The sequence below is a fragment of the Gymnodraco acuticeps genome, unplaced genomic scaffold (genome assembly GCF_902827175.1).
Source record: "Gymnodraco acuticeps unplaced genomic scaffold, fGymAcu1.1, whole genome shotgun sequence".
Taxonomy (NCBI): Eukaryota; Metazoa; Chordata; class Actinopteri; order Perciformes; family Bathydraconidae; genus Gymnodraco; species Gymnodraco acuticeps.
This window is the reverse complement of record NW_022989913.1, coordinates 1175183-1201687: the sequence shown is the minus strand read 5'-3', so window position 1 is coordinate 1201687 and position 26505 is coordinate 1175183. Positions and strand designations below refer to the sequence as shown.

At 42.2% G+C, this 26505-nt stretch overlaps 2 protein-coding genes across 2 annotated transcripts in view; one reads left to right on the top strand and one right to left on the bottom strand.

Moving 5' to 3' along the window:
- Positions 1 to 12542, bottom strand: part of LOC117541284 (dynein heavy chain 8, axonemal-like) — a 46539-nt gene extending 33997 nt beyond the window's left edge. The window contains exons 1-25 of the mRNA XM_034208479.1: positions 12312 to 12542; positions 12059 to 12193; positions 11722 to 11806; positions 11434 to 11585; positions 11062 to 11248; positions 10643 to 10806; positions 10297 to 10473; positions 9966 to 10079; positions 8475 to 8582; positions 8279 to 8380; positions 8030 to 8176; positions 7749 to 7946; positions 7557 to 7633; positions 7340 to 7439; positions 7124 to 7243; positions 6896 to 7031; positions 6332 to 6519; positions 6160 to 6240; positions 5643 to 5759; positions 5349 to 5468; positions 1351 to 1507; positions 1125 to 1231; positions 928 to 1034; positions 783 to 852; positions 519 to 642 (exon numbers count right to left, since the gene is read on the bottom strand). Coding sequence (XP_034064370.1) covers positions 519 to 642; positions 783 to 852; positions 928 to 1034; positions 1125 to 1231; positions 1351 to 1507; positions 5349 to 5468; positions 5643 to 5759; positions 6160 to 6240; positions 6332 to 6519; positions 6896 to 7031; positions 7124 to 7243; positions 7340 to 7439; positions 7557 to 7633; positions 7749 to 7946; positions 8030 to 8176; positions 8279 to 8380; positions 8475 to 8582; positions 9966 to 10079; positions 10297 to 10473; positions 10643 to 10806; positions 11062 to 11248; positions 11434 to 11585; positions 11722 to 11806; positions 12059 to 12193; positions 12312 to 12353 — 3115 coding nt within the window. The 5' untranslated portion in view covers positions 12354 to 12542. The remainder of the gene's footprint in view (positions 1 to 518; positions 643 to 782; positions 853 to 927; positions 1035 to 1124; positions 1232 to 1350; positions 1508 to 5348; positions 5469 to 5642; positions 5760 to 6159; positions 6241 to 6331; positions 6520 to 6895; positions 7032 to 7123; positions 7244 to 7339; positions 7440 to 7556; positions 7634 to 7748; positions 7947 to 8029; positions 8177 to 8278; positions 8381 to 8474; positions 8583 to 9965; positions 10080 to 10296; positions 10474 to 10642; positions 10807 to 11061; positions 11249 to 11433; positions 11586 to 11721; positions 11807 to 12058; positions 12194 to 12311) is intronic.
- A 9634-nt stretch (positions 12543 to 22176) lies between these two features.
- LOC117541486 (calreticulin-like) lies at positions 22177 to 26252 on the top strand. Its single transcript, XM_034208666.1, has 9 exons — positions 22177 to 22417; positions 23317 to 23418; positions 23679 to 23882; positions 23977 to 24071; positions 24161 to 24370; positions 24611 to 24724; positions 24800 to 24943; positions 25030 to 25122; positions 25235 to 26252. Exons 1-9 carry the CDS (start codon positions 22330 to 22332, stop codon positions 25445 to 25447), a joined length of 1263 nt encoding a protein of 420 aa, XP_034064557.1. The 5' UTR covers positions 22177 to 22329; the 3' UTR covers positions 25448 to 26252.
- The last annotated feature ends 253 nt before the right edge of the window (positions 26253 to 26505 follow it).

Below are 26505 nucleotides of genomic sequence, written 5' to 3'. Positions count from 1 at the left end.
AAAATACGCAACTAGAACCAGAATCCCGGTCCCGCATGCTGGCTCTTACGGAACCGACTAACTCCCCTTGTGTGTATGTACAGCTCTCAACATGCCCAGACTTGTAGTGATTTTCACCTCTTTTAATACTTTTCGCCTCATTCTGAAAGAAAGAAGTGAAATGTGTTAACGTGACAGCCGTCTTGGTGTTGGTGTGAGACGGGAGATGTAGTTCATTGAGTGGTTTCACTTTACTTTACGCTTTCTCTCCCCATTGACTTCAATACATAATTTTTCCGAAATAAGGTCCCATGGAGGTCCCCCGGAAAGGGAGGGACTTCGCCTCTCTATATTTGAAAAAAAAGCCTACAAATATATGACTTACTAAACTTTAATTTAATGCATTTCGTCTGTTTCAATTTAATAAGACGAATAGGTGGTTGCCTCAGATCCACATTCTTTATATGTAAGGATACACTGTATGTGATTTCTGTCTGTCTTTCAGGTATTCATCCATGTGCATGCTGACAACAACGTACCTTTATTCTTGGTGCCATCATGACTGTATTCCCGCTGCCAGGCAATGCCCTTGCTTATTTCCAAGACCAAGTCGATTAGCCGGTTGATTGCCTGTTGGATCTCCTCTACAGCGGGAATCATTACCTGATGACAACATCAGACAGAGAACACATATTTTCTGTTTAACACAATTGGCAAGGAGATCTAAGTTATCCATCTCCTTTAAACAAGTAACAGTACTTGTGTGAGGTGGAATCAGTTGCCAATGAGAAGTAGAAACTCACCACGTTTGGTATAATCAGCTGGACTTCACTATTTATTAGCGAAACCATCTTAGACTTTGTTGATTTCGATCTGGAAGAGATCATGTCATTCCTATTAGATTTTGGCCTTTTTTATTTTTACATGCTGAATAAAACAGACACTTACTTAGTGCCACACACTCTCCTTCTCAGGGCCTTCAGAGATAGCTTGGTTGTTTTCACCAGTGCATCGAATATCCTCTCAGTAAAGTATTCATAAAGCTTCTTAAACTCCTGGAATTAAGATGTTTTATTTAAGCATTGACATATTTATGCGTATGGTTTTTATATGAGCAATGTTTTATAGTTTGTAAGCAAACAAACCTTCTCAAATTTGATTGCTCTATCTCTGTCAGGACCTTCTGAATTCCTTCCCACATCCTCACTAGAGGCTTTCTGAGTCTCTCCTGAGAATGACACAGTCCGTCGTCCTACATTGAAAAGGTTAGATAAAGGAGATAAACATGCAGACATGTAATATATTGTAATTTCAGGTGCTGTATGACTGTTTCTTCAATTGTTTTATATTAATTCCACCTGTATTCAATACCTGAGATAGGCAATTGACCTGAAACAGGTTCCTCCACAGTCTTCTTTGTGCTTTTTGATTCATAAATGCCCCTGAACACATTAGCAAGCTCCTTCACTGCTCGTTTAACACGATTATATTTGAAGTCCAATATCTTTGTCCACTCCTTAGAATGATTCTAAAAACAGATATATAATGAGTCAATAAATGAACCAGACATAATTTAAACAGAGAGGCGAAGTCCCTCTCTTTCCGGGGGACCTCCATGGGACCTTATTTCGGAAAAAGTATGCATTGAAGTCAATGGCGAGAGAAAGATTATCTTTCGATCCCGTTTGAATTGTGCCACGAATTTCACATATGATGTTTGTCAATTTAAAAGATAATTTTGCAGGTAAAAAAAAAATGTTTTGCCGTAAAACTGTGAACTAAGACTTTTTTTGTGTGAAACCGCTCAATGAACTACATCTCCCGTCTCGCACCACACACCAAGAAGGCCGTCACGTTAGCACATTTCACTTCTTTCTTTCAGAATGAGGGGAAAAGCATTAAAAGAGGTGAAAATCACTGTCTGGGCATGTTGAGAGCTGTACATACACACAAGGGGTGTTAGTCGGTTCCGTAAGAGCCAGCATGCGGGACCGGGACTCTGGGATTTGTAGTCTTTCTAGCTGCGTATTTTTCATATACCCAGGGGGCAAAACCCACTTTTTTAGGAAATCAGACATGCAATGTTGTAAAAGGTTGTCCACCAGAAATGATATCTAGGACCTTCAAGGATCACAACCTGGGTGGACAACCCGGTCAACTAGCTACTGGAAAGCTACAGTGTGGGTCCAAACAATGCAACCCCTGTATGAAAAAAAGTCAAATATTCTGGCTCGATCAGATGCCATCATTCTCTTTCTGATTGAATATCTCTGTGACAGTTCATAGTAAAGACAAACTGAGCCAACCTATTGAAAGAGCAGAAAATAAGCTTTCAGGTGATGCCTTGGTTAAGCCTGTTCTCAATAAGGCCACTAGATGGCGCTGTGCCTTTATTGTCTCTCCAAAGCGAAATCCATTTCAAGCAATGCACTTGTGGTCCTGTGGATTGTTTGCTGTGTTCAAAATGGGTAAATATACTTAAAAGATTATTTCTATATAACATATTGAAGGGTTTACATTAATATACACAAGGTTTGCTGCCGATGCTAAGTTGAATTGATTCAATGTTTACAGATATTTCAGTTTACAGACTGGAAAGCTAAAGTCAGCAAAATTCTAAATGGCCGCCACTTTCTTTGCAAAACCCTTTAATTGAAGGTTTTATGTGTTATAAGACAAGGCAAACTGAGTTAAACTTATCTGGAAGTTGACATTAAGTTCAACTTAATGTCAATTCAATACCCTTTTATTATTTGTGCAAATGAATGTATCCTATTTTGATCAGGTTTACATTAATATACACAAGTTTTGCTGCCGATGCTAAGTTGAATTGATTCAATGTTTACAGATTTTCCAGCAAGTGAGAGGATTTTAAGCTAGCTAGCTAGCCAGCACTGTTACTGTAAGCAAAAATTCTTTAATAATTTATAAATCAGTTGTACAGTATTATTCATTTAATCAATATATATATATATTTATTATCATTTGATTAAGTGTTTCATGTGTGTAATCTTTTTGTTTGTGCAGTGCTGTATGGATGAAAACCATTCCACCTTGACATTCACACTTTAAAACCTCTTGAGCGCGATTGCCCCTGGTACCCCGGCAGACGCAGCATCTTGTAAGAAACACCATCCCAGGGCTTGTTAATATTTAACAACCTATTAATGTGGCATACACACTTAACGGGAAGAAACTCAGCTAATAGAGGATAATAACCATTTTACCTAACGGAACACAATTCCAACACCAAGCGTCTAAATCAGCACTTAACAAAAACATGCTAACGCTACATTAGCGTTACCTTAGCATCTGGCGTATCAACACCTTTGGGCATAGCCACTACCTACCACTTATTCAACCAGACACGTAGTAAATCACTCATTATGATGAACAACAGATTGGGCTTGGGATCAGTTATGAACGTATGCAGCGTCAGCTGACAGCACAAAGTGAGAAGGTCATGCAGCAGGTTGAAACTGATGGTGTTTACATCCCAAAGACCATGATGAAAAACAGCAAGATCCCCCATGTGTTTGCCATGGACAATCTGGACTGGAAGAAGAAGACACTGGAGGGTGGGAGTTTGAATGCCACCACTGCAATCATAATTGAAAACCAAAAGATTGTGCGGGTCCAGGAGGGTGCCAGACTCCCCACTTCTACCTCAGACAGAAAGAAGACTCTCTCAGTACCTGCTCCCATGTGTCACGTCTCCGCTAAAGACAGGCAGAGGTCCAGGTCACTTGAGCATATTGAGAAGCTAGAGAGTCTGGATACTTCCTCAGATGGCACAGCTGAAGACCTGTTACTTATGTGGCATCTAGCAAGAATGGCTACAACTTCAGAATTGCTGGATGCTCCTCCAGATGCAGAAGCAGGACTGCCTGGCTTTTCTGCCTTCTGTGCAGACCTCCACCCACACAGACCGGCCAGTATCATTGGCTATCTTCCTCTCATCCCAGCATCTCTAACTGATCCTGCTGTCCTGAAAGAAGAAATGAAATGGCTGATCAAGACATCACATGCACTGGGAGACAAGTATACCATTATCATTGGCGATCAGGCTACATATGAACTCGCAGTTGCCATCAAAGACAAGCACAGAGATGAGTTCTGCAATGTAGTCCTGCTGCTGGGAGGATTTCACCAAGCTCATAACTACATGAAGGCTGTTTGCAAGATCATCAGGGATGCAGGTGCAGAGGATATTCTTGTTGCAGCTGGTCTGTTTCAGGAAGGGACTTCCAAGAAGATGTTTGGTGAGAAGGCTGAGCACTACCAAAGCATGCATGCTCTCAGGATCCTCAGTAAGGCCATGTGGCCCTTGTACTGGCAAGCATTTGAGGGATGTGCAGCAGACAGAGAAACACAACACTGGCAGTCACAAGTAGAAAATGTTGTGAAGATGTTGTTTGAGAAAGACACCATTGCTACTGAGAAGTTAGAGATCATCCAGATGTCACGTCCACAGATATCAATCCTACAAGAACAGATGTTACTTTTCCAGGAATCTCTGCAGTTTTCTGGAGATGTCAGACATTCTCCACAGGTTCATCTACTACCAGCGGGAAGGTTACTGGGCAGGACATTTCTGTGAATCAGCACGAATGCTACCTTACCTCACTGCAGCCGGACACTACAAATATGAGCAGCAGTCTTTGCGTCTGTATTTGTCTGAGATGAAGAAACTGACAGAGACAGCCCCTGAAGCACATGAAGCACTGATGGCAGGTGCATTTGTTGGAAGGAGAGCAGATGGCAACCACAATGGTGTCTCTCCTGACATGCTTCTGGAGCAGACATATAATGCAGATGCCAAGGAGGCAAGTGGTCTGGATGACATTACACTCAATCGTGCTGCCAGGATGAAGTGGGTCTACACAAAACCACTCACTGCAGCTATCTCTGCAGAGCTCAAGTCTATGCTGCACCTCTATTCCTCCAGCCCCCACCATGAATCTGGTTGGAGTTGTGTTAACAGGGATGCAGAGATGGTAGTCAATAGTCTTATATTTCAACAGTTGTACGACAAACTGTGACTTTTTTGACGTGGAAATTATTTTTTAAGATTCACAAACATCATATGTGTAATTCATGGCACAATTCAAACAGGATCGAAAGATATGTTTTCTCTCCCCATTGACTTCAATACATTATTTTTCCGAAATAAGGTCTTATGAGTCGGAAGTAGATGGGCGGGACTTCGCCTCTCTATGTATTGCAGATAAAAAACTAAACCTTTGTTAAGGCCACATAGGGCAGCAGAAATACATGTTGAACTCAACATTATTATAACAATATTCAGCGAAAAATAAGGAAATTCAATATTCAATATTCATGTAATAATTTTGAAGATGAATAAATACCTCATTGAGGTCCATCAAGTGCTGCACTGAAGATGCATGGTCTTCAGGGAGCTCTATCATCACAGTCTCTGAGATGTCTCTAAGGACATCATCAATGTGTATCTTACAGACATCCTGCACCTGGAAAACAGGAAAGGAAACATATAGAAATATTCCTCTAAAGCAATAGCAGCTTCATGAATACCTGAGGGATAGAAGTGTGAAAAGGGTTGCTGACTGGCGATTGCAATGCTATCCATATGTGACAAATAAAGATAGCTAACATTTGGAAAGAGCGTTTCTTCAGCAACATACATTCTTTACGAGATGTTTAAGCTCAAACAAAGCAGCGTCCACATTTTCGAAGAACTTGTCCAGGAGAAAGGACGACCAGGTGAGCATCACCGAGCCGTAGCGAAGCACAGATTCCACCTTGCATTTCACCAAAACAGAACAGGTAAATAATTAGAAACTGTGAAAGCGTTCTATAAATAACACAACAGTACCTTTTTAAGGCACAAATGACATGATAATAAAAATGTGATAAAGCTAGTTCCACACCTATGAATATTGCCTGTAGCAAGCTTTACATTTGGCTTTTTATACAATTTCTCACATAACGCACTAGTGTTTTAGTGTATAAGGAACTAAACAAGAAGCACTGAAAGGGTTTGTTTGCACTGACCTGTGGGACATAGAAGTTGAAGTATTTATGTTTAATTTATCATCATAACATTATATTTGATACAAGTCTCTCTTTACCAATTCGATTTATTTTGTATTAAGGTAAATGTTCTACTTAAAAAATTAACTGTGTTTACAAACTGCTTACATGTTTTATTTTTGAAGTCATCAGGTTGACTAACTCTGCAGGAATGCTCTGAATGGTCGCCTCATAATCTGTCAAAATGGTCTATAGAAAAACAACAAACACACAAAAAAGTAATTTTTAATAAAGCTTCCAGTCCATCTGTTAAAATGTTTTAAATGTCGTTATAATTTACCTGCAGTCGGAGGTGGTCGGAGTTGAGTTTGCTTTCAAACTTTACCAGATTCAAAGCCTGCTTCGGAACCTCCATTCCCATCTTCATCAAACAGTTAGCCTCCCGTATGACCTCGGTGACTTTAGGGTCGAAGTTGACAACTAATTTTCCAGTCTTTGCGTGACGAACCAGCAGAGTAATATTCAAGACTGTAATAAGGAGGAATGGGGGAGAAGGCATTTGAAAATAATTCAAGGTTCAAGGAGAGTGCCACAGTGACGCATTCCTAAAACCCGGAAGTAAGTTAGCATTTTACCTTCCGGTTCCTTCGACAAAAACCAATGCAATTTCTCCATAGGCTTTTGGAAAATAGCTCGAAATAAGGTCTGTGGTTGACACACATTGAAGAGACAGATCACGTTTTGTTCAGCCGGATAATCTCCACATGTCTACCCTACTTTTATAATTTTCTAATCATAAATCTAATCGATAGATTTATGTCCTAGTTTTAGGACGTGTCACTGTGGCACTCTATTGTGTGCAATCTAGGGTATCAATATATCAAGTCATAGCCAGGTAACTTACTATAATCCAGTTTGGACACTTCAGTCATCCATGCTCTGTGGTAAACAGACTCAAACTCTAGAAATGCAGCTGCAGTTTGGTTGTACATTTTCACCACATCTTGTCCCTCAGGGCTGGACAGGATGTCAGAGTTGTTCTGTTAATGGCAAAAGGTGCTTTCAACATTAAAACAATTCAGTAGATAACTAATTTTTTTAAGTTGTTTTTCAGAGAGAAATTAAGCCATACTTTTATGTATGTGATGGGTTCCTCTATTTTTTGGTAGAGATGCTTGACCCAACCAATCCTTCCAGCCACTGGAGGCATGTTTCTAGCTAATGGTGGGTCATCTCTCTGTTTTTCATAGAGCTGCAGAGAAAATGTACAAAAATGTCAAATGTCAAAGTTTTAATTTGACATTTATATATTATTCTCAGTGTCGACTGAAGCATGGAAATGGGATACCTTTTTCGCAAACTCTAGTTCTGAGAAATAGTGCTGAAGAATACGGGCCAACAGGTTGGAGATTTCAGAGTCAAGACAGGGAATATTCAGCCTCTGAAAACTACAAATAATAAGAATCATTAAACACTGAATTAAAATGTTAGGATTAGAAAGCCAAATCATCCACAGTTAAAAAAAAAAAGACAGAACAATGTTTATATTATATTTATATACTAACCGCTGTATTAGGACCAGAGCTTGCTGAGATGAGAATTTGTTCAAGAAACAGGAACTCATAAATGCCCGAAGCTGATGCTGCAGAAAGGGATAGCCGAAATATAAATAAACCATCTATTGTATATTTGGAACAATACTTAATGAACTTTAAAAAAGGAAGCTACCTACATTACACAAAAGGATATAAATATACCTCAATGTGGCCAATTTGAGCAATGAACTTCGTGAAATCCGACTCAAATTCAATGGTCCTTGGAGTCAACATGTCATACTGCTTCCTCTTCAGGTTCATGGACACAGTGTGGAATTGTCTGGCCAGAATCTCAATGCCCTCAATATTTGATTTCCCAAGGGGTTCAAACATCTTGAACAGTGTAATTATTTGTGTGATCTACAATAGAGAATGCTTGGTTACTTTGCAAGACCTTGTGATTAGAGTGGGATTCAAATTTAAAAAGTGAGCATGGACCGCACCTTTTCAAGCTGCTTGCAGAAGCCCTCAAACTTGCAAAAGATCTGACTCTCTGAAACATCAAAGGGCTTCTTTCCAGGACTTTCCATATTTTGTTTCTTTGCTTTCTGGAAGCATGACTGATACTCCTGAAATAGGCAGATGCAGTCCTGCCAAAAATAGAAGATGCATAAATAAAGTGGCATGCTGATTTTAACACAAGTTACATGACACCACAAAATGATCCATAAAGCGGTAGGTGTCATTATCACCTGCATTTTCTTGACCATTTCCTCAGCATCTTGGTCCCATATTAGACATTTGCCGTTATCAGTAATATATGATCTGCAGGCTGTAACCATCTGATTTGTAACCTGGAAGTTTTTTTTGAGAAACAAAAAGTAAATCGGATGCTTACATTTTCTGAAAACAACTTAAATGTTCTGCGACTAAAAACAAAACACTTACTTTTACGAACAGTGCCGATATCTTTTCTCTGGTATTGTAGTACAATGAAACATTGTAAATCATTTGAATAGCATTGATGACGTTCGGCACGCTTTTCAACATGGTGACCTGAAATCACACATAATTCAAATATTATTAAACTACTAGGTACCGAATCACCTTCATATGTGACATTCTTAAAGTTCCAGTTAAAGTTGTAACATTTTTGATATTACCAAAAAATCCATTGGCTCTAAGAGAAGTAGAAAGGTGACTATTACGATCTGTCGCACTTAGATTAGATTACTTTATTGTCATTACAAAATGCAAGCACAGTGTAACGAAATTAAGGAGGGTCTAACCAGAGTGCAAAACAGTCAGTTATACACAATTATCAGAAGTATGTACAAAATAAAGGTAAATAGATGGGAAATGTATAAATAAGAATAAATACACAGATAATAATAAATACAGTGAATACAGTACTGTATATACAGCAGTAATGTGCAAGGATAATTGCGCTTCAGCACAGCACACGACAACTTGCTGTTTCCTTCTGGAAATGCAACTGACGCCACACATACGTTTAAAAAAACTTGATGCAGCAGTTTCCTTCATTAACTTTGTTTAGTAAAAAACTAGTTTAATCCCGTTTGGAAATAATGCATTTCTCCTTTACTTTAAAACTCACAGCTTTGTGTAGTCCACCATAAAAGCTGTCTTTAATTATTACCAGTTATCCACTAGAGGTCACTGTATCTAGGGTTTATTAACACCTGCTGCAACCATGGGCTGCATCTGAGATAGAATAGAATGGGAGGGATGAAACGGATGAAACCCTATTTAATGGTCACACATGCAGAGCACACAGCACACAGTGGAATTTGTTCTCTGCATTTAACCCATCCTAGTACCAGGAGTCTAGTAATAGTAGCAGTGGGCAGCTATTGTACAGCGCCCGGGGAGCAATGGGAGTGAGGGGGGGTGTCCGGTGCCTTGCTCAAGGGCACCACGGCAGGGCAGGAGGTGAACTGGGACCTCTCCGAGTAGCAGTCCACACTCCATATTTTAGGTCTGGTCGGGGACTTGAACCGGCGAGCCTACAGCTCCCAGTCCAAGCCCCTACTGACTGAGCCACTGCCGGAGATTGTTGGCTTGTTCAATAAAAATTCAATTCTATGTCAACTGTTTTAAGTGTGTTATTGTCAAAAAAATAATAAGGATTGATATCATGGGTAATGTGAAAGGTAATAATCAATGTTTAATATGTTTTATGCCGATTTATGTCATTATGTCACTCTAATACGTATGGTGTAATAAGTCCTCCCTGTAGAATGTCAACACTCTACAAAGAAGTAATACATTTGATATGCAGTGTTTTAACAACCATTGGTCCTCCACACATTGTGCCCTACTGTACATCTTAGTGCAGATACAATGAGTACATTGTAGCATACAAAAAGTACAAATACAAACGTTGCTTAGACATGTATTATAAATGACTGTTCCTACCGGGTCACTATTGTAAAGAGGTTGACAGATTTTCTCCAGTGTGTTAAGATATTTGACATTGTCCTTTGCCTCATTTACTCGATCTGTTATCCTGGCATCCAGCTCCCGCCACATCTAAAAAGTTGATATACAATGTAATCCTTCAAAAAGACAAGTTAAAGATGCAATTTACGCCTACCGATTCTTGTTTCAAATAAAAACTCTTTTCACTTGAAATTATGTTCTCAGGTTTAATTAAAAACACATAAGACATGTCTTAAAAAAGATTGGAAAATATATGCACAATAACTCTGTATTACTATGTTGACTTTCTACACTTAAGCGTCCATACCTTCATAGTCTTGGAGTGGCTGATATGGAGCACCATCACCACCGCCTTACACTCTGGACCCTTGATGTGATTGATGATGGAGTTGAACCTTAAAGACATTTTTTTCCAGTGTTCTAACTCACTCAACGGGCCTGCAGAATCAACCCCTTTCCTTAACTGATCAGTTTCTATCAGGACCTGACGAGGATGGATATAGAGAATAATTACAGAGTATTTTCCACACGCAGTAATTCATGTACAATAAGATTAATTTTGTGAGTAATATGCTTTGCCTTGGCAGTTAACTGATGCTTGATACTGGGTAAGTGGTAAAGGATGTATTTTTAAAGATCGTAAAAAAACCTACCTTCTCCATTTGCTTATACCATTGCATGAGAATTTCTTCCAGTCTATGCACCATGTCAAAGTTAGCAGCTGCAACCTTCATGTCTTCAACGGAGACCAACTTAGAGAAGTCAATGTCAGTGACTTTATAAAGGTGAACAATACTCTCATTGCTCATCTGGATGTCTGGGGTACAAACAAGCAAAAAAGTAAAAGATCATCAAATTCACTTAATCACCACCATTATTGGGTTACACCAATATAATGGTTAACAGATAAAGCAAAGATTGACCATTCTAAAGAAATTAAATATGACTGGCGGAACAATATGGTAAAGACTGTTGGTGTGGTGTGGTGTTGCTGCTTATAATGTATTATAATCAAAACTTGAAGACTTAAAAAAAAAGTGCAAATGCCAACTTAAATCAAATAACAACTTACCATCTAAAGACCTAAGGCAAAACTTCATGGAGTATTTGAAGTTACTTTTAATTTTTTCACCATGTCTTGATTTATCTAAGACACCCCAGTTTTGTCCTGCATCGAGAGCTGGTAACAGAAAATTGAAGGCATTTCTTGTTCCTTTTAGAAGGCCCTCTCTGGCATCGACCATTGAAAAGAAGATCTCCTACAAAACATGAAGATAATATCATCCATCTCTTCACAAAATCCAAAAGGGAAAAAAAGGCAATTAAAATAACTGAACTGGGGTTGCTAATCTTACCGATTTGCAGTGTAAAAATGAAATCTTTACATTTTACACACAAACAATATCCAGAAAAACACTACTTTACACAAAACAGACTGTCTTACCTCACGTATGTTTTCTGAATTCACAGGAATGTCGACTCTGGTCCGTGTGAAAGAGCAGCAAATACCTGTCAGGCATGTCTGAGACAGATTGGCTAAAAACAGCCTCAATATTTTTCCCTTTTTGGTAGTGCCAGTATATGAGCGTCCACACTCTGAAATTAAATGGTCAAATGGTTTTTTGATTAAAATCTCAAATTAATCTGGACAATTTATAAAGATTCTGTACTAAAATGTAATATTTAAGTACAGGGACAAATACAATCAACTATGCAATACAATTATGCCTACCTATTCCTGGAACTTCCGACATTTGATACACAAAGGAAATGGCCTTACGACCTCCTTTGGCGAAGAAATCATCAAAATCATCCAGCTATTTGGCAAGACGAAAAAATTAAATTATTTTAAACTTTTAATGAAATGGCTGAGTTAAATAGGCAATAAGGACATTTAACCAAAAACACACTTTCAATTTCGTCGTAAATAAAAACATCTACGAAATGTAAACTTCTCTTATAAGTCAAGGAGAGACACTGCTGGTATTGGTATCAACTACTTTATGTATGGTGTGACATACCTAGTATTATCTAACGGAAAAAAAGTTGTCACCAATGGAATAACTCACAGGTGAACAATCTAAAATAAATTCCTCTACTGCTGTTGGCTTCAAGAACAGACCGTTGGCCAGGATGTCAATCATGTACTTGTGTGAAGGGGTGAGGAGCTTTTTTCTCTCCTCTCTAGCCTGCATGTATTTGGCCTGTAGAAAACAAAGGTTGTAAATAGAAGCAATGGTATTTCAACACTTGGAAAAAACGCTGTGCCATACTGAACTAGTACAACAAATGTGTTCACTTATATTTTGTAAGGACATGTACCTGAGATTCATGCTTGTTTGCCTTTGAATCAGGTGTATCCATCTTTGAGGGCTCAGGCAATATTATTTATTTCACTGTTGAATAACGTAGTTTTTCTGCATATTCTCTGTAATGAGCAAAAGAAACACAACATAACTGTATACTGTAGTGCCGAGAGACGGGAGTCGGAGGCGGGGTATCAAAGTTACAAGCTCTACTTTTATTTAGCATCTGAACACACTTGTAAACAACTTCATGCCCGGGAAGCGAAGACCGGCGGAAACAGGAAGTCCAGCTCACTCAAATGTCCGTGCGGAACAATACCCCAACCCATAGATCCGTGGGTAAATAATGTCAATCACCACACAAGCCCCCACCAGTATTCACCCATAGTCAAAATCCTTGTGCCTGGGAGGAAGTACCACCCGACCCCGGCGCGTACGGACCACAGGGCCGAGGAGGGCGGGGCCGCAGGCGAGGGCAGGGGCGCCAACGAGGGCGAGGGCATCCCCACAGGGGGCGGGCCATGGGAGGGCGGCCCCGACGTGGGGTCAGAGCCAACTCCAACGGCCTGGAAATGTCCACGTGAGCAGGCTTAATCCGATCAACGGACAGAGTCTCAGGCCTGCCACCAACCTCCACCACCAGGCTCTTGTCCCCGTGACATATGACCCTGAACGGACCGTCGTAAGGGGGCCGCAGGGGACCGCGGTGGGCGTCGTGGCGAATAAAAACGAAATCTGCCGACCGTAATCCGGGGGACACCCGGAAAGCTGGGTTGCTGTGCTGCGACGTGGGGACGGGCGTGAATGTCCCGGCGGTCTCCAGCAGGGAGGAGCGCTGCCCGGCTGCAGACCAGGGCACAGTGGCGGTGGGAATGAATTCCCCGGGGACCCGTAGCGTCTGACCATAGACGAGCTCCGCCGACGAGGACTGCAGGTCTTCTTTGGGGGCACACCTGAGGCCGAGCATAACCCACGGGAGCTTATCCACCCAGTTGCCGTCTATCAAGCCGGCACGCAGTGACGCCTTCATGGACCGGTGAAACCGCTCACACAATCCGTTAGCCTGGGGGTGATATGCGGTGGTGCGGTGCAGCTTGACCCCCAAACCCACAGCAACAGCGTTCCACAGCTCCGAGGTGAACTGAGAACCGCGGTCAGAGGAGAGGTCAGACGGGGTCCCGAAGCGCGCCACCCACGTGCCGATGAAAGCACGGGCGACGTCGGAAGCTGATGTCGAGGCGAGGGGAACGGCCTCGGGCCAGCGGGTCGTCCTGTCCACCATTTTAAACAGGTAGGTGAAACCGTGAGAGGGGGGAAGCGGACCTACGAGGTCGACATTGACAAGGTCAAACCTCCTCTCAGGAACCGCAAAAAGTTCAAAAGGGGCCCTAGTATGGCGGTGGACTTTGGCCCGTTGACAGGCCACGCACGAGTCGACCCAGGACCTCACGTCCTTCTTAAGCCCCTGCCACATGAACTTCTGCGACAACAACTTCACGGCCGGCTTCCTACCGGGGTGGGAAAGATTGTAAATCGCCTCAAAAACGGGTCGACGCCAGTCCGCAGGGACCAGCGGTCGAGGCTGGCCCGTGGAGACGTCACACGACAGCTTTGCGCCAGAGTCACCGACCGTGACCTCCTCCAGGCGTAATCCCGTGACCGAGGCCTTGAGGGTCTGGACCCCATGGTCAGAGGCCTGGTCAGCGCCCATGCGGAGGTAATCGAGGCCCAGCTGCACAGCTCCGATGACCGCTCTGGAGAGGCAGTCCGCAACCACGTTAGCCTTGCCAGCGATGTGTCGTATGTCCGTGGTGTACTCGGAGATGTACGAAAGCTGGCGTTGCTGTCGGGCGGACCACGGCTCGGCCACCTTGGAGAAAACCAGCTTGCCCGCCAGGTGTGCAGAGAAGTCCTGGATGTGAGGGACCGGGTAGCGGTCTGGCGTAGTGGCGTCATTAGTCACCACACGGTCGCCAGCCTCCGGCTGATTTAGGGACCATGTGAAGCGGCGAAGCCCAAGGGCTGTCTGAGCGGCGGATGATGCCCAGACGCTCCATGTTGACGAACTCCGACTTGGCGACTGCCAGCATGTCAGGGTTGAGCCGCCGGGCCCTAGCGTAGACAGTGTCAATGTGGTGCTCTACCCCATGTTTGGTAGTGGCAGCGGAAAAGGTGGGCTGCGTCAAGTCGGGAAACTCACTGAGAAGGTGCTGGAACTTGTCGACCTGTGAGAGTGAGCTGGAGAGCCCGCTGAATGACGCCTTGCCGCGGGTCAGTGCGTCCACCAGGCGGCTGTTCTTGACGTCCACCAGCAGTCCATGAGCGCACAGGAAGTCTGCGCCGAGGAGAGCGAAGGAGATGTCAACCGTGACGAAATCCCACTTAAACCGCTGACCCTCGAAGCACAGGTCCACTGTCTTTGTGCCATAGGTGCGAATAGGGGTGTCGTTAGCGGACGTTAAAGGTGGGCCGTGGCCTCCACCGGCAGCGTCCTCCACGGTAGCCGGCAGGACGCTCCGCTGGACTCCTGTGTCACAAAGGAGTCTGCGACCAGAGAGGGTGTCCCTGATGAACAGGAGCCGGTTGGATGTGCCCACGCTCGCGGCCACTACCGAGCGCAGGCCTTGGCGTTTCCCGTTACCGTGTAGGTGCAGGGAGGACGGCACATCTTCGCTTTCGCTAATAGCACAGGCCAGGGCTGGAGTTGCTGACGTCGGCCCCGGAGCTTCTGCTAGGTAGCATGCCTGTACCAGGGAAGGTGCCGCTGCATGTCGGGGCCAGCACCTCCGGGGGAAAACGCTGGGTTGCCAGGAAGAACCGGTCAGCTTCTTCGGCCAAAGCACGGGGCTCAGTAATAGCCGTGTTAGCGAGCGCTGTCTGTACATGCGGCGGCATGTGCCGAAGAAACAGTTCTATGAACAAAAAATGAGGTTCTTCCGTACCCAGCAGGCTGAGCATCATCTCCATGTGGTCAGAAGGCTTGTTGTCCCCCAGGCTATGAATAGCGAGCAGGCGTCGGGCCCGTTCCGACCGTGACAGCTCGAAAGTCTTTAGCAGGAAAGCCTTGAACGCTGCATATTTATCCTGGGCAGGAGGAGATGTAATAAAGCCCACCGTCCGGGTCGCAGTGGAGCTCCCCAGCGCCGAAACGACGTGAAAATAGCATGCTGCGTCGTCAGTCACTCCGCGGAGGGCGAACTGACCCCCAAAACACACCAGGAGCGTCTGCGCCGCGTTACGTTGCGGCTGCGCCACGCTGCGACCTCCTCCTGCATCAACACACACCAGACGCGTTTCAAAACGTTGCGGAAGCGGAGCGTCGTGTGTGCAGCCTCGCAGTTGTTGTTGATTTTGGAATATTTCCTGGACATTTGTACTTCTACAAGTAAGTAGGCTATACGTAGTTAAATGGTTTATGTTTGTGTCTGTTTAAATCGTGTTTATTGTTGTTATTTCCTATTTTGTTGTGTTGTAGACTACAGACACAGTTAATAATAATTGTAATATTCCAGTTATAAACGACATGAATCAAAGATGTGTTGCTGTATTTTAGTGGTAAAAAAATATGCATTCATCATCATAATTATTCTATATATATCATTTACAGTGCCTGTAAACCGGAGGAGAACGCTGGCATGTATTCTCCTACTTGAAAGACTACGGGGGGTGGGGGGAGGAGTTTACCTTACGGCTGCGCCGCGGCAAAAATAGGATTCATCCTAATTTTAGAGAAGCGCTGCGCCGAGCCGCTTCTGGGACGCGTCTGAGCCGTAACGCGGCGCGTGTGGTGAAATAGCACCCATTGACTAGAGTGGCCGCGATCCTTACGACCGCCGCGGCGCGGCCGTAACGCGACGCAGACGCTCCTGGTGTGTTTTGGGGGTGAGCCCCCGCCTGAGCGAACCATGCAGCTGCAGATGTCTCCCAAAACTCCGGCAGTTTGAAAAAAAACGGCGTTACTTGCCATGCTCGGTTCAGTCTCGGATCCTTCAACAAGACTTATGTCGGGGTCACCAATGTAGTGCCGGGAGTCGGGGTATCAAAGTTACAAGCTCTACTTTTATTTAGCATCTGAACACACTTGTAAACAACTTCATGCCCGGGAAGCGAAGACCGGCGGAAACAGGAAGTCCGGCTCACTCAAATGTCCGTGCGGAACAATACCCCAACCCATAGATCCGTGGGTGAATAATGTAAATCACCACACAAGCTCCCCAATCACGTCGGGGTCACCAATGTAGTGCCGAGAGACGGGAGTCGGAGGCGGGGTATCAAAGTTACAAACTCTACTTTTATTTAGCATCTGAACACACTTGTAAACAACTTCATGCCCGGTGTCAGTACCAGATATGTTCGGGCTACCAGATATGTTCGGGTGTATTTCCGTCGCATCCGTCATCCGTCATATTCGTCATATTTTACGGCAACTCAAGAGGGCCATCACGGTCAAATTCCGAACATTTAAACATAGCCGACACTTCATTCTTTACTTTGTCCGTTATTATATGTAGAAGATTATACTTGTTCTCCGTCATGTTGTTTCCTTAGCAACAACTTCAAACAGGCATAGCCTACACTTCATTCTTTACTTTGTCCGTTATTATATGTAGAAGATATTAAATGTTTTCTCCGTCATGTTGTTTCCATAGCAACAACTTCAAACAATAACAACTAACCGCTAGCCGCAAAGCTAGCTTCACAGCCACTGCTCCGTTTTCGGAGACTTTGCACACGTTTTTCACAAACATTTTCACACGCTAGGAGTACTTCCACTAGCTTCGTCTTGATCTGTAGATGTGATTTGATGTGTCGTGTGTCCCCCAACTCCTCTCCAAAGTTCAGATATTTAATAAAATACTCAGGGGAGTTTCCTGAATTGTCATGCCCAAAGCCAAGCACTAAGCCCTGGGTAAATTAAGAGGCTGATCTCGGGCACTTTTGTCCACTTTCCCTGGTGGTCGAAAATCAAGCCAGACATCCCTGGAATCGTCTCAGAGAGTAGATGATCAGTGGGGCCTTGTTTTTACTGAATGATGTGTTTTTTTTATGATGAATTCAAATATGAGCTTATTTTTAGGATTTTCGGAGACTTTGCACACGTTTTCACACACATTTTCACGCTAGGAGTATGGAAGTACATCCATTCGCTTCGCCTTGATCTGTAGATGTGATTTGATGTGTCGTGTGTCTCCCAACTCCTCTCCAAAGTTCAGATACTATATAAAAATACTAAAAGGTAAATAAAACATTAAACATAATGACAAAATAACAACCTGAAAGATATGTATTCTATCTACACATTTCGTAATTATCTAATCTAGTGGCCTTATAAAAGTGTTGGCTAAAGTAACGCAGAATATATATTTGTTTTAATTGTAAATAATTAGAAACATTATTTATGTGCACAAGTACATGGGACCCCACCATAGCACCCCACACATAACAAGCTGTCCCGAGTTCCTCCGGCTGCAGTTCCGCAGACGGCCGGTGTGTGGCAGCAGAGCGCTGGGAGCAGAGGGAGGTGAGTATATGACGGATATGACGGAAGACGGATGCGACGGAAATACACCCGAACATATCTGGTAGCCCGAACATATCTGGTACTGACACCGGGGCTGCTTCTCAGGTCGATTAAATGAAATCCTTGTTTCCCTCACTTGCGTCGTTTCCCTGCGTTTAGTCCCTCCCACCAGGGAAGCATGGAGGGACGCAAGGAAACCACGAGAAGCAGGGAAATGAGTTATCAGAGCAATGGAACGTCCTTTCCTCCGGAGCGTCACGTGAAGCGACGTCCGTTTGTGATGACGCTGCACAGCTGTTCGTCTGGCAGCAGCTCTGTCCCCGTTATTTCCACAAACACCCCCGCCTCTGTTAGTACACATTTACTGACATAAACATTAGTATCATCTGTTGTAGATCCAAATACATGAAATAAAATAAGAAGTCATTCTCAAAAAAGATAAACGCCATTCTTAAAATGTATTTAAACGAACAATAGTTTGATTAATATTGATTAGAGTGCACAATAGAAATAAAATAATTGAGAGAAGGAAAAGAGATATGTTATCTATCAAAACCCAGTTAGATTAACATTCATTGGATTGCACACTTTGTTTGTTTGTGTGGATATGTAGCAAATTAACATTTTAAATAGCACTTAATGACTGACTGAATGGAAATGACAATAAATGAAAATGTAAAACGAAAAAAGTGATCATGAAAATGTTTCCAAAAAATAAATAAAATGATTTTTGACCACTTTGTTGTTCAGATATATCACATATTTGTAACTAAATAATACATGAATTGAAACAAAACATGGTATAGACTGAGGAGTGACTCCCGTGAGGTTCATGTATTTTCTTCACTCCGCTGGGAAACTGCTCTCATGTCAAGAAGCATCAGATCAGTGCATGCCTCGTCCAATCAGTGAGCGATACACAGTAAGGGGGCGGGGTGAGTATCTGAGGATTTCATCGGAGGATGGTCTGGTGGTTCCTCGGTTATCGCTCCTCCATGATCGCTCCTCGATCCTCGATCCTCGGTCCTCCGGCAGAAATAAGAGCCATGGGACGGTACTCAAGATGGCGCAGGCAAATCAACTTCCGGTGAGACCGAGGACCGAGGAGCGAGGAAATGAAAATAGTCGACCTGAGAAGCAGCCCGGGAAGCGAAGACCGGCGGAAACAGGAAGTCCGGCTCACTCAAATGTCCGTGCGGAACAATACCCCAACCCATAGATCCGTGGGTGAATAATGTCAATCACCACAATACCAACAAACGCTTAATTATCGTGGACATGAACTGTAGTTTGTTGAATAGACATAGCAAAGTTATACAAAGTGACTTGATGAAGCCCCAAAGAAATACCGTTAATCCAAGTCAAATGTATTTGTGTATTTTTATCAGTAAAATGATTTTGTATTTTCTTGTTTTACTCTGTATAAATACCTGTGTACCCCTGATGTCAATATTTTTGTGTGAATATACATCTTTGATGTAGATATATATTTTCTTGAATAAAGGAGAAAAAAAGAAGAAAAAACCAGGTCAACGGTCAACTAAACTACTAGACCAACGTTTGTGTATCGTTGTGGGTTTAAAGGCCTACCATTGTTGAAAACATACAGTTTATGTTACTAAATGATTCTTAACTGGCTAGTTTATTAACTTTATACATCCATCCATCCATCTTCTCCCGCTTATCCGTGGCCGGGTCGCGGGGGTAGCAGTTCCAGCAGAGAGCCCCAAACTTTCTTTTCCCTGGCGACATCAACCAGCTCTGACTGGGGGATCCCAAGGCGCTCCCAGGCCAGCGAAGAGATATAATCCCTCCACCTGGTCCTAGGTCTACCCCTTGGTCTCTTCCCAGCTTGACGTGCCTGGAACACCTCCCTAGGGAGGCGCCCAGGTGGCATCCTAACTAGGTGCCCGAACCACCTCAACTGGCTCCTTTCGACGCGAAGGAGGAGCGGCTCAACTCCGAGTCCCTCCCTGATGACCGAACTTCTCACCTTATCCCTAAGGGAGACACCAGCCACCCTGCGGAGAAAACCCATCTCGGCCGCTTGTATCCGCGATCTCGTTCTTTCGGTCATGACGGTATTAACTTTATGCTAAACTTAAAACTGTAATGAATACATTTAAAACATACAGTAAGCGTTTGCTAGCTAACATCAACGCTACCGTTAGCAAGTCAGACAGTTTGCTGTTAGCTAACATATCGTACCTCTTGTCAACGTTGCTAACAATATTTAACATATTGTCTACACTTACCAAAACTCAGTAATCCGATACAAATATAGCTGCGCGTTGGCTTCATTTTTCTTTGAGTGCTGTTTCTGTTTCTTCCAGGGAAGACTCATTGGTGGTGTCGTTGACAATGAAGTTATCATCCAAATCCAGCCGTTATCTCTTTGTGTTTTCTAACGGTAACTGTTTAAAAAGATGGCACGCGCACTAGCCGTTAGAGTGCTTGATATGACGTGGGGAAACAAACCAGTAACGGTAATTTTAATCTGAACGTTTCTAACTAATTTTAAATTGAGTGGTGATGTTTATGATTTATTTATTTATATGTTTATGTTTATATGTTTATTCTTACTTTTAAGAGATAAACATTGTATTATGCTTGTTCGTGTATTTTTTTCAGACATGGCTCTAATATTTTTGTTTATATGTTATAGTCTTGTTTGAGACGCTTTAACAGCATGAACGCATGCAAACAAACAACGATGAACAGTCCAGTGTTGCCAACTCCAAGGAAAGTAGCTATTGGCTGTCCGAAAGGTCGCCAGAAGTCCCTAAATGACGTCATCGCCTAATTTGCATATCATGTAATCGCGGGAAAAAACGTTCCACCCCCTTCAAGGATCAAAACTTGAAACCACCAGAGTAAATCCAGACGACAGTAGATCAGAAATGTCTCTATTCGAAAAAGTAGAAGTTTTAGTTTTAGTAGTTTTTAGTAGAAATCTCCCTTACAATAAAGGCAGTATAGTATGCCGTGTGTCATCTCCAATAAATGGCTTCAACCATCCTTTAAACTCAGGGTTTGATTCCCACTCCTTTCTGTACTTTTGTGAATACAGTTTAGACTGTGACATGATGACCTACGTGGATGTTTAGCTTGTCACAGAGAGGCACACACACAGTGGACGAGGTGATTAAGTGACTGAAGCTGTCTCGACGCGGGAGAGTGTGGCTGTCTCCTCTCTGCTCTGACTGCAGCTGAGCTGCTGCGGGAGGCAAAGTTAGTCTGCGCACCTGTGAGTACTATGGGAGGGCTGAGGGGCTCACGGGCAGTCTACCAACTTTAGAGATAATTACTAGTGATGGCAGTTTGACACTGAAGCTTCGAACGGAGCTTCAACCCTGGACTTCCTATTCCATAGAAGCAGTGCTTCGAAGCTTGCTTCAAATCACGTGACATATGACGTCCGAAGCAGCAACTGCTTCAAATCACGTGACATGTGACGTCCGAAGCAGCAACTGCTTCATTTCCTGAATGAATCACTTGACTGGTTCACGGTCCATTCACGCGATTCAATGCACTGCCTCGTCTCGATTCTGACAGGTTGAAACAGTTTCAAACTTGAGTGCTTCAACACTTTATGACCGCTCTAAACAATGCACAATGTGTGGGTTGTTGTCGTAGTTTGCGTTGTTGCTGTTGAGTTGTTGTTGGTATTGCATTTGATATCATTATAGAGCAAGCCAGGAAGAAAGATAGGTCGTTCTGGCTCGGGAAACACTTCGAAATGTGGAGAAGTTGTGAACAAAAAGACAATTATCAGTAATATAAAAACAGTTCAATATTTCAAGCAATAGATAGCCCAGTGGGTACAGCCGGCGGCCCGAATGCGGCGATGTCCTGCGCGCAGCTGGCTCAAATCCCGGAATGGACGTATTTTAATCATTGCTTTTCAACTTTAATAACTGATAAAAGGCCCAAAAACATGTCTAGCACTCTCTAGTCTCTTCTCAATAACCCAATACACACAATTATCAATCTTTAATTGCAAATAGAACATGATATTCAGTCTTAGTGTGAGTGTGTGCATCGAATATTTTTCAAGGCAAAGATACGTTAAACCCACTGCAGCCTTGCACTTCGCCAGGAGAGGTCGCTGTAACTGAAGCTTCGAGAAATGAACCTATTTCCGACACAATTGTCCAAGTGGTTCGACGCTTCATTCAAAGCTTCATTTTGCCATCACTAATAATTACTTCCTCCTCTGGTCATGTGGTGACCACTTTAGTTTCTACATTAATATCTGGTACCCTCTGCAGGACTGTTGGTATAATGACAACGTCGAAATGAGAACCGCTGATCCTGGATCAGGCTCTGGAGAGGACATATGTTTCGTGGTCCACTGTTATTGGTCCAGATACACCATCTTGTTATCCAATAGCAGGCAGACATCTGTTCACTGGAGCGACTCTAAAATATTCTCCTCTCTTCCTTCTCTACAGGGTTTTCAATACTCAGCAAGGACGTTGTCGGTAGTGAAAAGTTGATCAGAGGTGGGAAAATGCAAGTCTTGGGTGTAGTTGCGGTAATATTAGCAGTGTACTGTGTACATGCAAAGATCTACTTTCGGGAGGAGTTTCTCGACGGTGGTAAGTTTGGCATTTGAATCTTGAACGCTAACTGCATGGGGATTATTCATTGCGTGTTAGCAAAGCTGTTAGCCGTCATTTTGTCACACATCTCATCGTGTGTTTCTATTGAAAGCTTGTTCTTGTACCGTTTAATCTGTGATTTAGTGTAAAAAACGAACCTCTCTATTTCATAACTCAAGATTGGTTGGCAGCTTGCTAACTTTAGCAAGGCCCCAAAGCTAGAAAACGTTATAACCAGAGGTGTAAAGTAACTAAGTGCATTTACTCAAGTACTGTACACTTGTATTAATACACTTAATATAATTTGAGAGACTTTAACTTTACTTGAGCATTTAAATGTTTTGCTAATTTGTAATTCTATCTACCCTACTACAATTCAGTAGTATACATAGTGTACTTTTACTCCACTACATTTTTTTAAATGCCTTTAGTTACTTTGCAGATTTGGAATCATAATGTGACATATAAACAACACTTAAAAAGGACTTTAGTTACACCTGGAGTAACATTCACAAGCACAGTTATTAAAGGTAGCTGCAAATTAATAATATTAATCAAATCATATGATATATTATTCTGAAATGGTCCAATCTGTATAATGAATACTTTTACTTCTGGTACTTTGTGTATATTTTGATGCTAATACTTTTTTACTTTTAATTGAGTAACATTTTGAATGCAGGACTTTTACTTTTAATAAAGTATTCATATTCTGTGGTAGCTCTACTTTTACTGAAGTTCAAGATCAGAGTACTTCTTCCATCTTTGATATTAACCCTTTACTAATGACACCTTAGTTACTAGCTTTGTTGCAAGCAGGAAGTAGCTTCATGTAAAAGAAAGAGGTGTCGCAAGTGTTCAAAACGTGGTATTCTTACTTGTCTTTTTCTGTGCAGATGAATGGAGAAGTCGCTGGGTAAACTCCAAACACAAAACTGACTATGGAGAGTGGAAACTAACAGCTGGCAACTTCTATGGAGATGCTGAGAAAGACAAAGGTAATACGATTTTGATATTGAAAATGTTCCAATTAACCTGATTCAACAGCTTTAATGCTTGAGGTAATCATGACATTACTGCCTTCTCAGACCAGCCTTGGAATTATCTCACACTTCTAATATTAAAAAAACACTTCTCAGGTCTATGTTTTGTTACTTTAGTGTTTTCATCTTATAGTACAGTTCCAACATTGTTAGCCATAGAGAACCTATTTTGCCTTTGTCCTGTTAATTCATTATTTTTGCACTCTTTTTTTCAGGTTTGCAAACAAGCCAGGATGCTCGCTTCTATGCCACCTCTGCCCGTTTTGAGCCTTTCAGCAATGAGGACAAGCCTTTAGTCATTCAGTTTACTGTGAAGCATGAGCAGAAGATTGACTGTGGTGGTGGTTATGTGAAGGTCTTTCCTTCTGACTTGGAGCAGACTGCAATGCATGGAGATTCCTCATACTACATCATGTTTGGTAAGTGATGATGTTCATGATAATAAAGAATTATAACTTAATGGTTACACTTTCAGAATTTGGAACATCTAGTAATTACATTTATTTCACACAGGCCCTGATATCTGTGGGTACAGCACCAAGAAAGTACACGTCATCTTCAATTACAAGGGCAAGAATCACCTCATCAAGAAAGAGATTAAGTGCAAGGTAAGTCTGGCTGTTAAAAAATCTTTTGGAAAATAAAATATATTTTCTTCTTCTGCATCAATGGTGTAATTCAAAACACTTTTTTCTAGGATGATGAGCTGACCCACATGTACACGTTGATCCTGAATCCAGATCAGACCTATGAGGTAAAGATTGATAATGAGAAGGTAGAATCTGGCAGCCTGGAAGAGGACTGGGACTTATTGCCTGCTAAGAAAATCAAGGATCCTGAAGCTAAGAAGCCAGAGGACTGGGATGATCGTGCCAAGGTTGACGATGCTGAAGACGCCAAGCCTGAGGTGAATAACCTTATAAATATATTTAAGTAATAAAGTTATACATAAAGCATAGCATTTACCCTTGTTTTGCTTTGCACTGATGGAAACGTTGTTGGGAAATTTCAATTGGAAGAGTTGCGTTTTTTCAATTTGTTTCTATCCTAGATTTTCACAGTAGTCCTGTGCTTTAAAACAAATGTACATTTACATTCACAACTCTGTTAATTTAACTAATTTTTTTATTTTTATTTTCTTCTTTAGGAGTGGGACAAACCTGAGAACATTCCAGACCCTGACGCTAAAAAGCCCGAAGACTGGGACGTAGATATGGATGGAGAGTGGGAGCCAGCCATGATCCCTAACCAAGAGTACAAGGTTAGCTGATGTTTTTTGTTCATAATTTACTCTGCTAAGGTATGTGCAGCCTCGTAAATATTTTCTGTTTTGCAGGGAGAATGGAAACCCAAACAGATCGACAACCCCGACTACAAAGGAGCCTGGGTGCATCCTGAGATTGACAATCCTGAATACAGTGCTGATTCAAACATCTACAAGTTTGATAAGATTTCTGTGTTAGGTCTTGATCTTTGGCAGGTGAGAGAGAAAAACATAATGACTAGTATTAATATTGCCATAGCATTGTTAAGCTACAGTGTAACAAATGCAAATGTTTATCTCAGGTGAAATCTGGTACCATCTTTGACAACTTCTTGATCACCGACGATGTGAAGGAAGCAGAAGACATTACCAACGAGACATGGGGTGCGACAAAGGTATGCTGGTATTCTTTTAAAGACGTATATTCTCATTTGTACAACATAAGTTGATGATATACTGAGAAGAACAAAGATACATTATTTTTGACTATCCAAACATTTTCCACAGGAACCAGAGAGGAAAATGAAACAGGAGCAAGACGACCTGAAACGAAAGGAAGAGGAGGAGAAGACCAAAGAACAAGAAACCGAAGGTGATGAAGAGGATGCTGAAGACGAGGAAGATGAAGACCTTGATGAGGAAGAAGACACAAAGGATGAAATGGAGGAGGCACTTTCAGAAATGGATGAAGAAGAAGCAAAGCTTAAAGATGAGCTTTGAGGAGGTGTGGCCAGAGATGGTGTCTGTCCCTCCTCTAAAGACTCTGTCCTGTATTTCCCAGGGGTATTGTGGCTGCTGTGCATCCTTTCCCTGAGAAAAGGACACAACCTAATTGGTGGGCACATGTAGTGAAGGGGGGCAAGTGGTTGATGATTGACATAGATTCTGTTTAGTATTGGTCATTATATTATCATGTTGCCTCAAGCTACTGATTTGATTTTACGGTTTTCCATCCATAGCCATTCCTCATTTTGTTATTACAGAGAATATGGAGGCACTGACATCTGCCTTTTTCTTGATCTTCACATCTACCCCTGTAAAAGTTGCACAGTTAACCAAAAGCTGTGATAAAAAATGTCAAATTTAGATTTTCTGAGCATAAGAATTAGCCATTCATTGTCCCTGGGGGGAAATTCCTCTTACAACCTGGTGAAACAAACATTGCACATATCTGAACATACAACGCATAAACAAATCACAAAAATTAAGATTGTAATCTAATTTATTTCGGTTGTCTGTTGCACTGACATGTTATTTTCCTTGTCACACGTTAAGAAATAATTCAATTAAGTGTTTAAGCATAAACATTTCATCTTTTAAGTGCACGAGGAAATTGTTTTTCTGCATTGAAATGGCATTTATGTCTTCATGGTAATGTGATGAACCTGCATCACATGCTGAACATCTGGAGAAACAGATGCTGAGCCGCTGGTGTGACTCATGACATCACTAATGGTCCCATGGTTATTTTTATTGGACAGAATGTTATTGATACCAAAGTTTTTATTAAAAGAATATAACCTTATTGCCTGGTCATAGTTTGTCGTGTATTTTGAAAGTATGCAGTTAAACATGTTAGCAGACTTCACCTTTTCTACATGTTTCTATGGTGATGAAAACAGTGAAAACTGACTTGGGTCTGCTTAATAATAGTTTAAAAAACGAAATGCGTCCCCCATGGGAAAGAATATGAAATGTGGTGAAGGTGTCTTCTACGTCTGGAATTGTGTGCTTGGGGAAAATAACCTAACATTTGATGTTTGAGAAATTCAATTTCC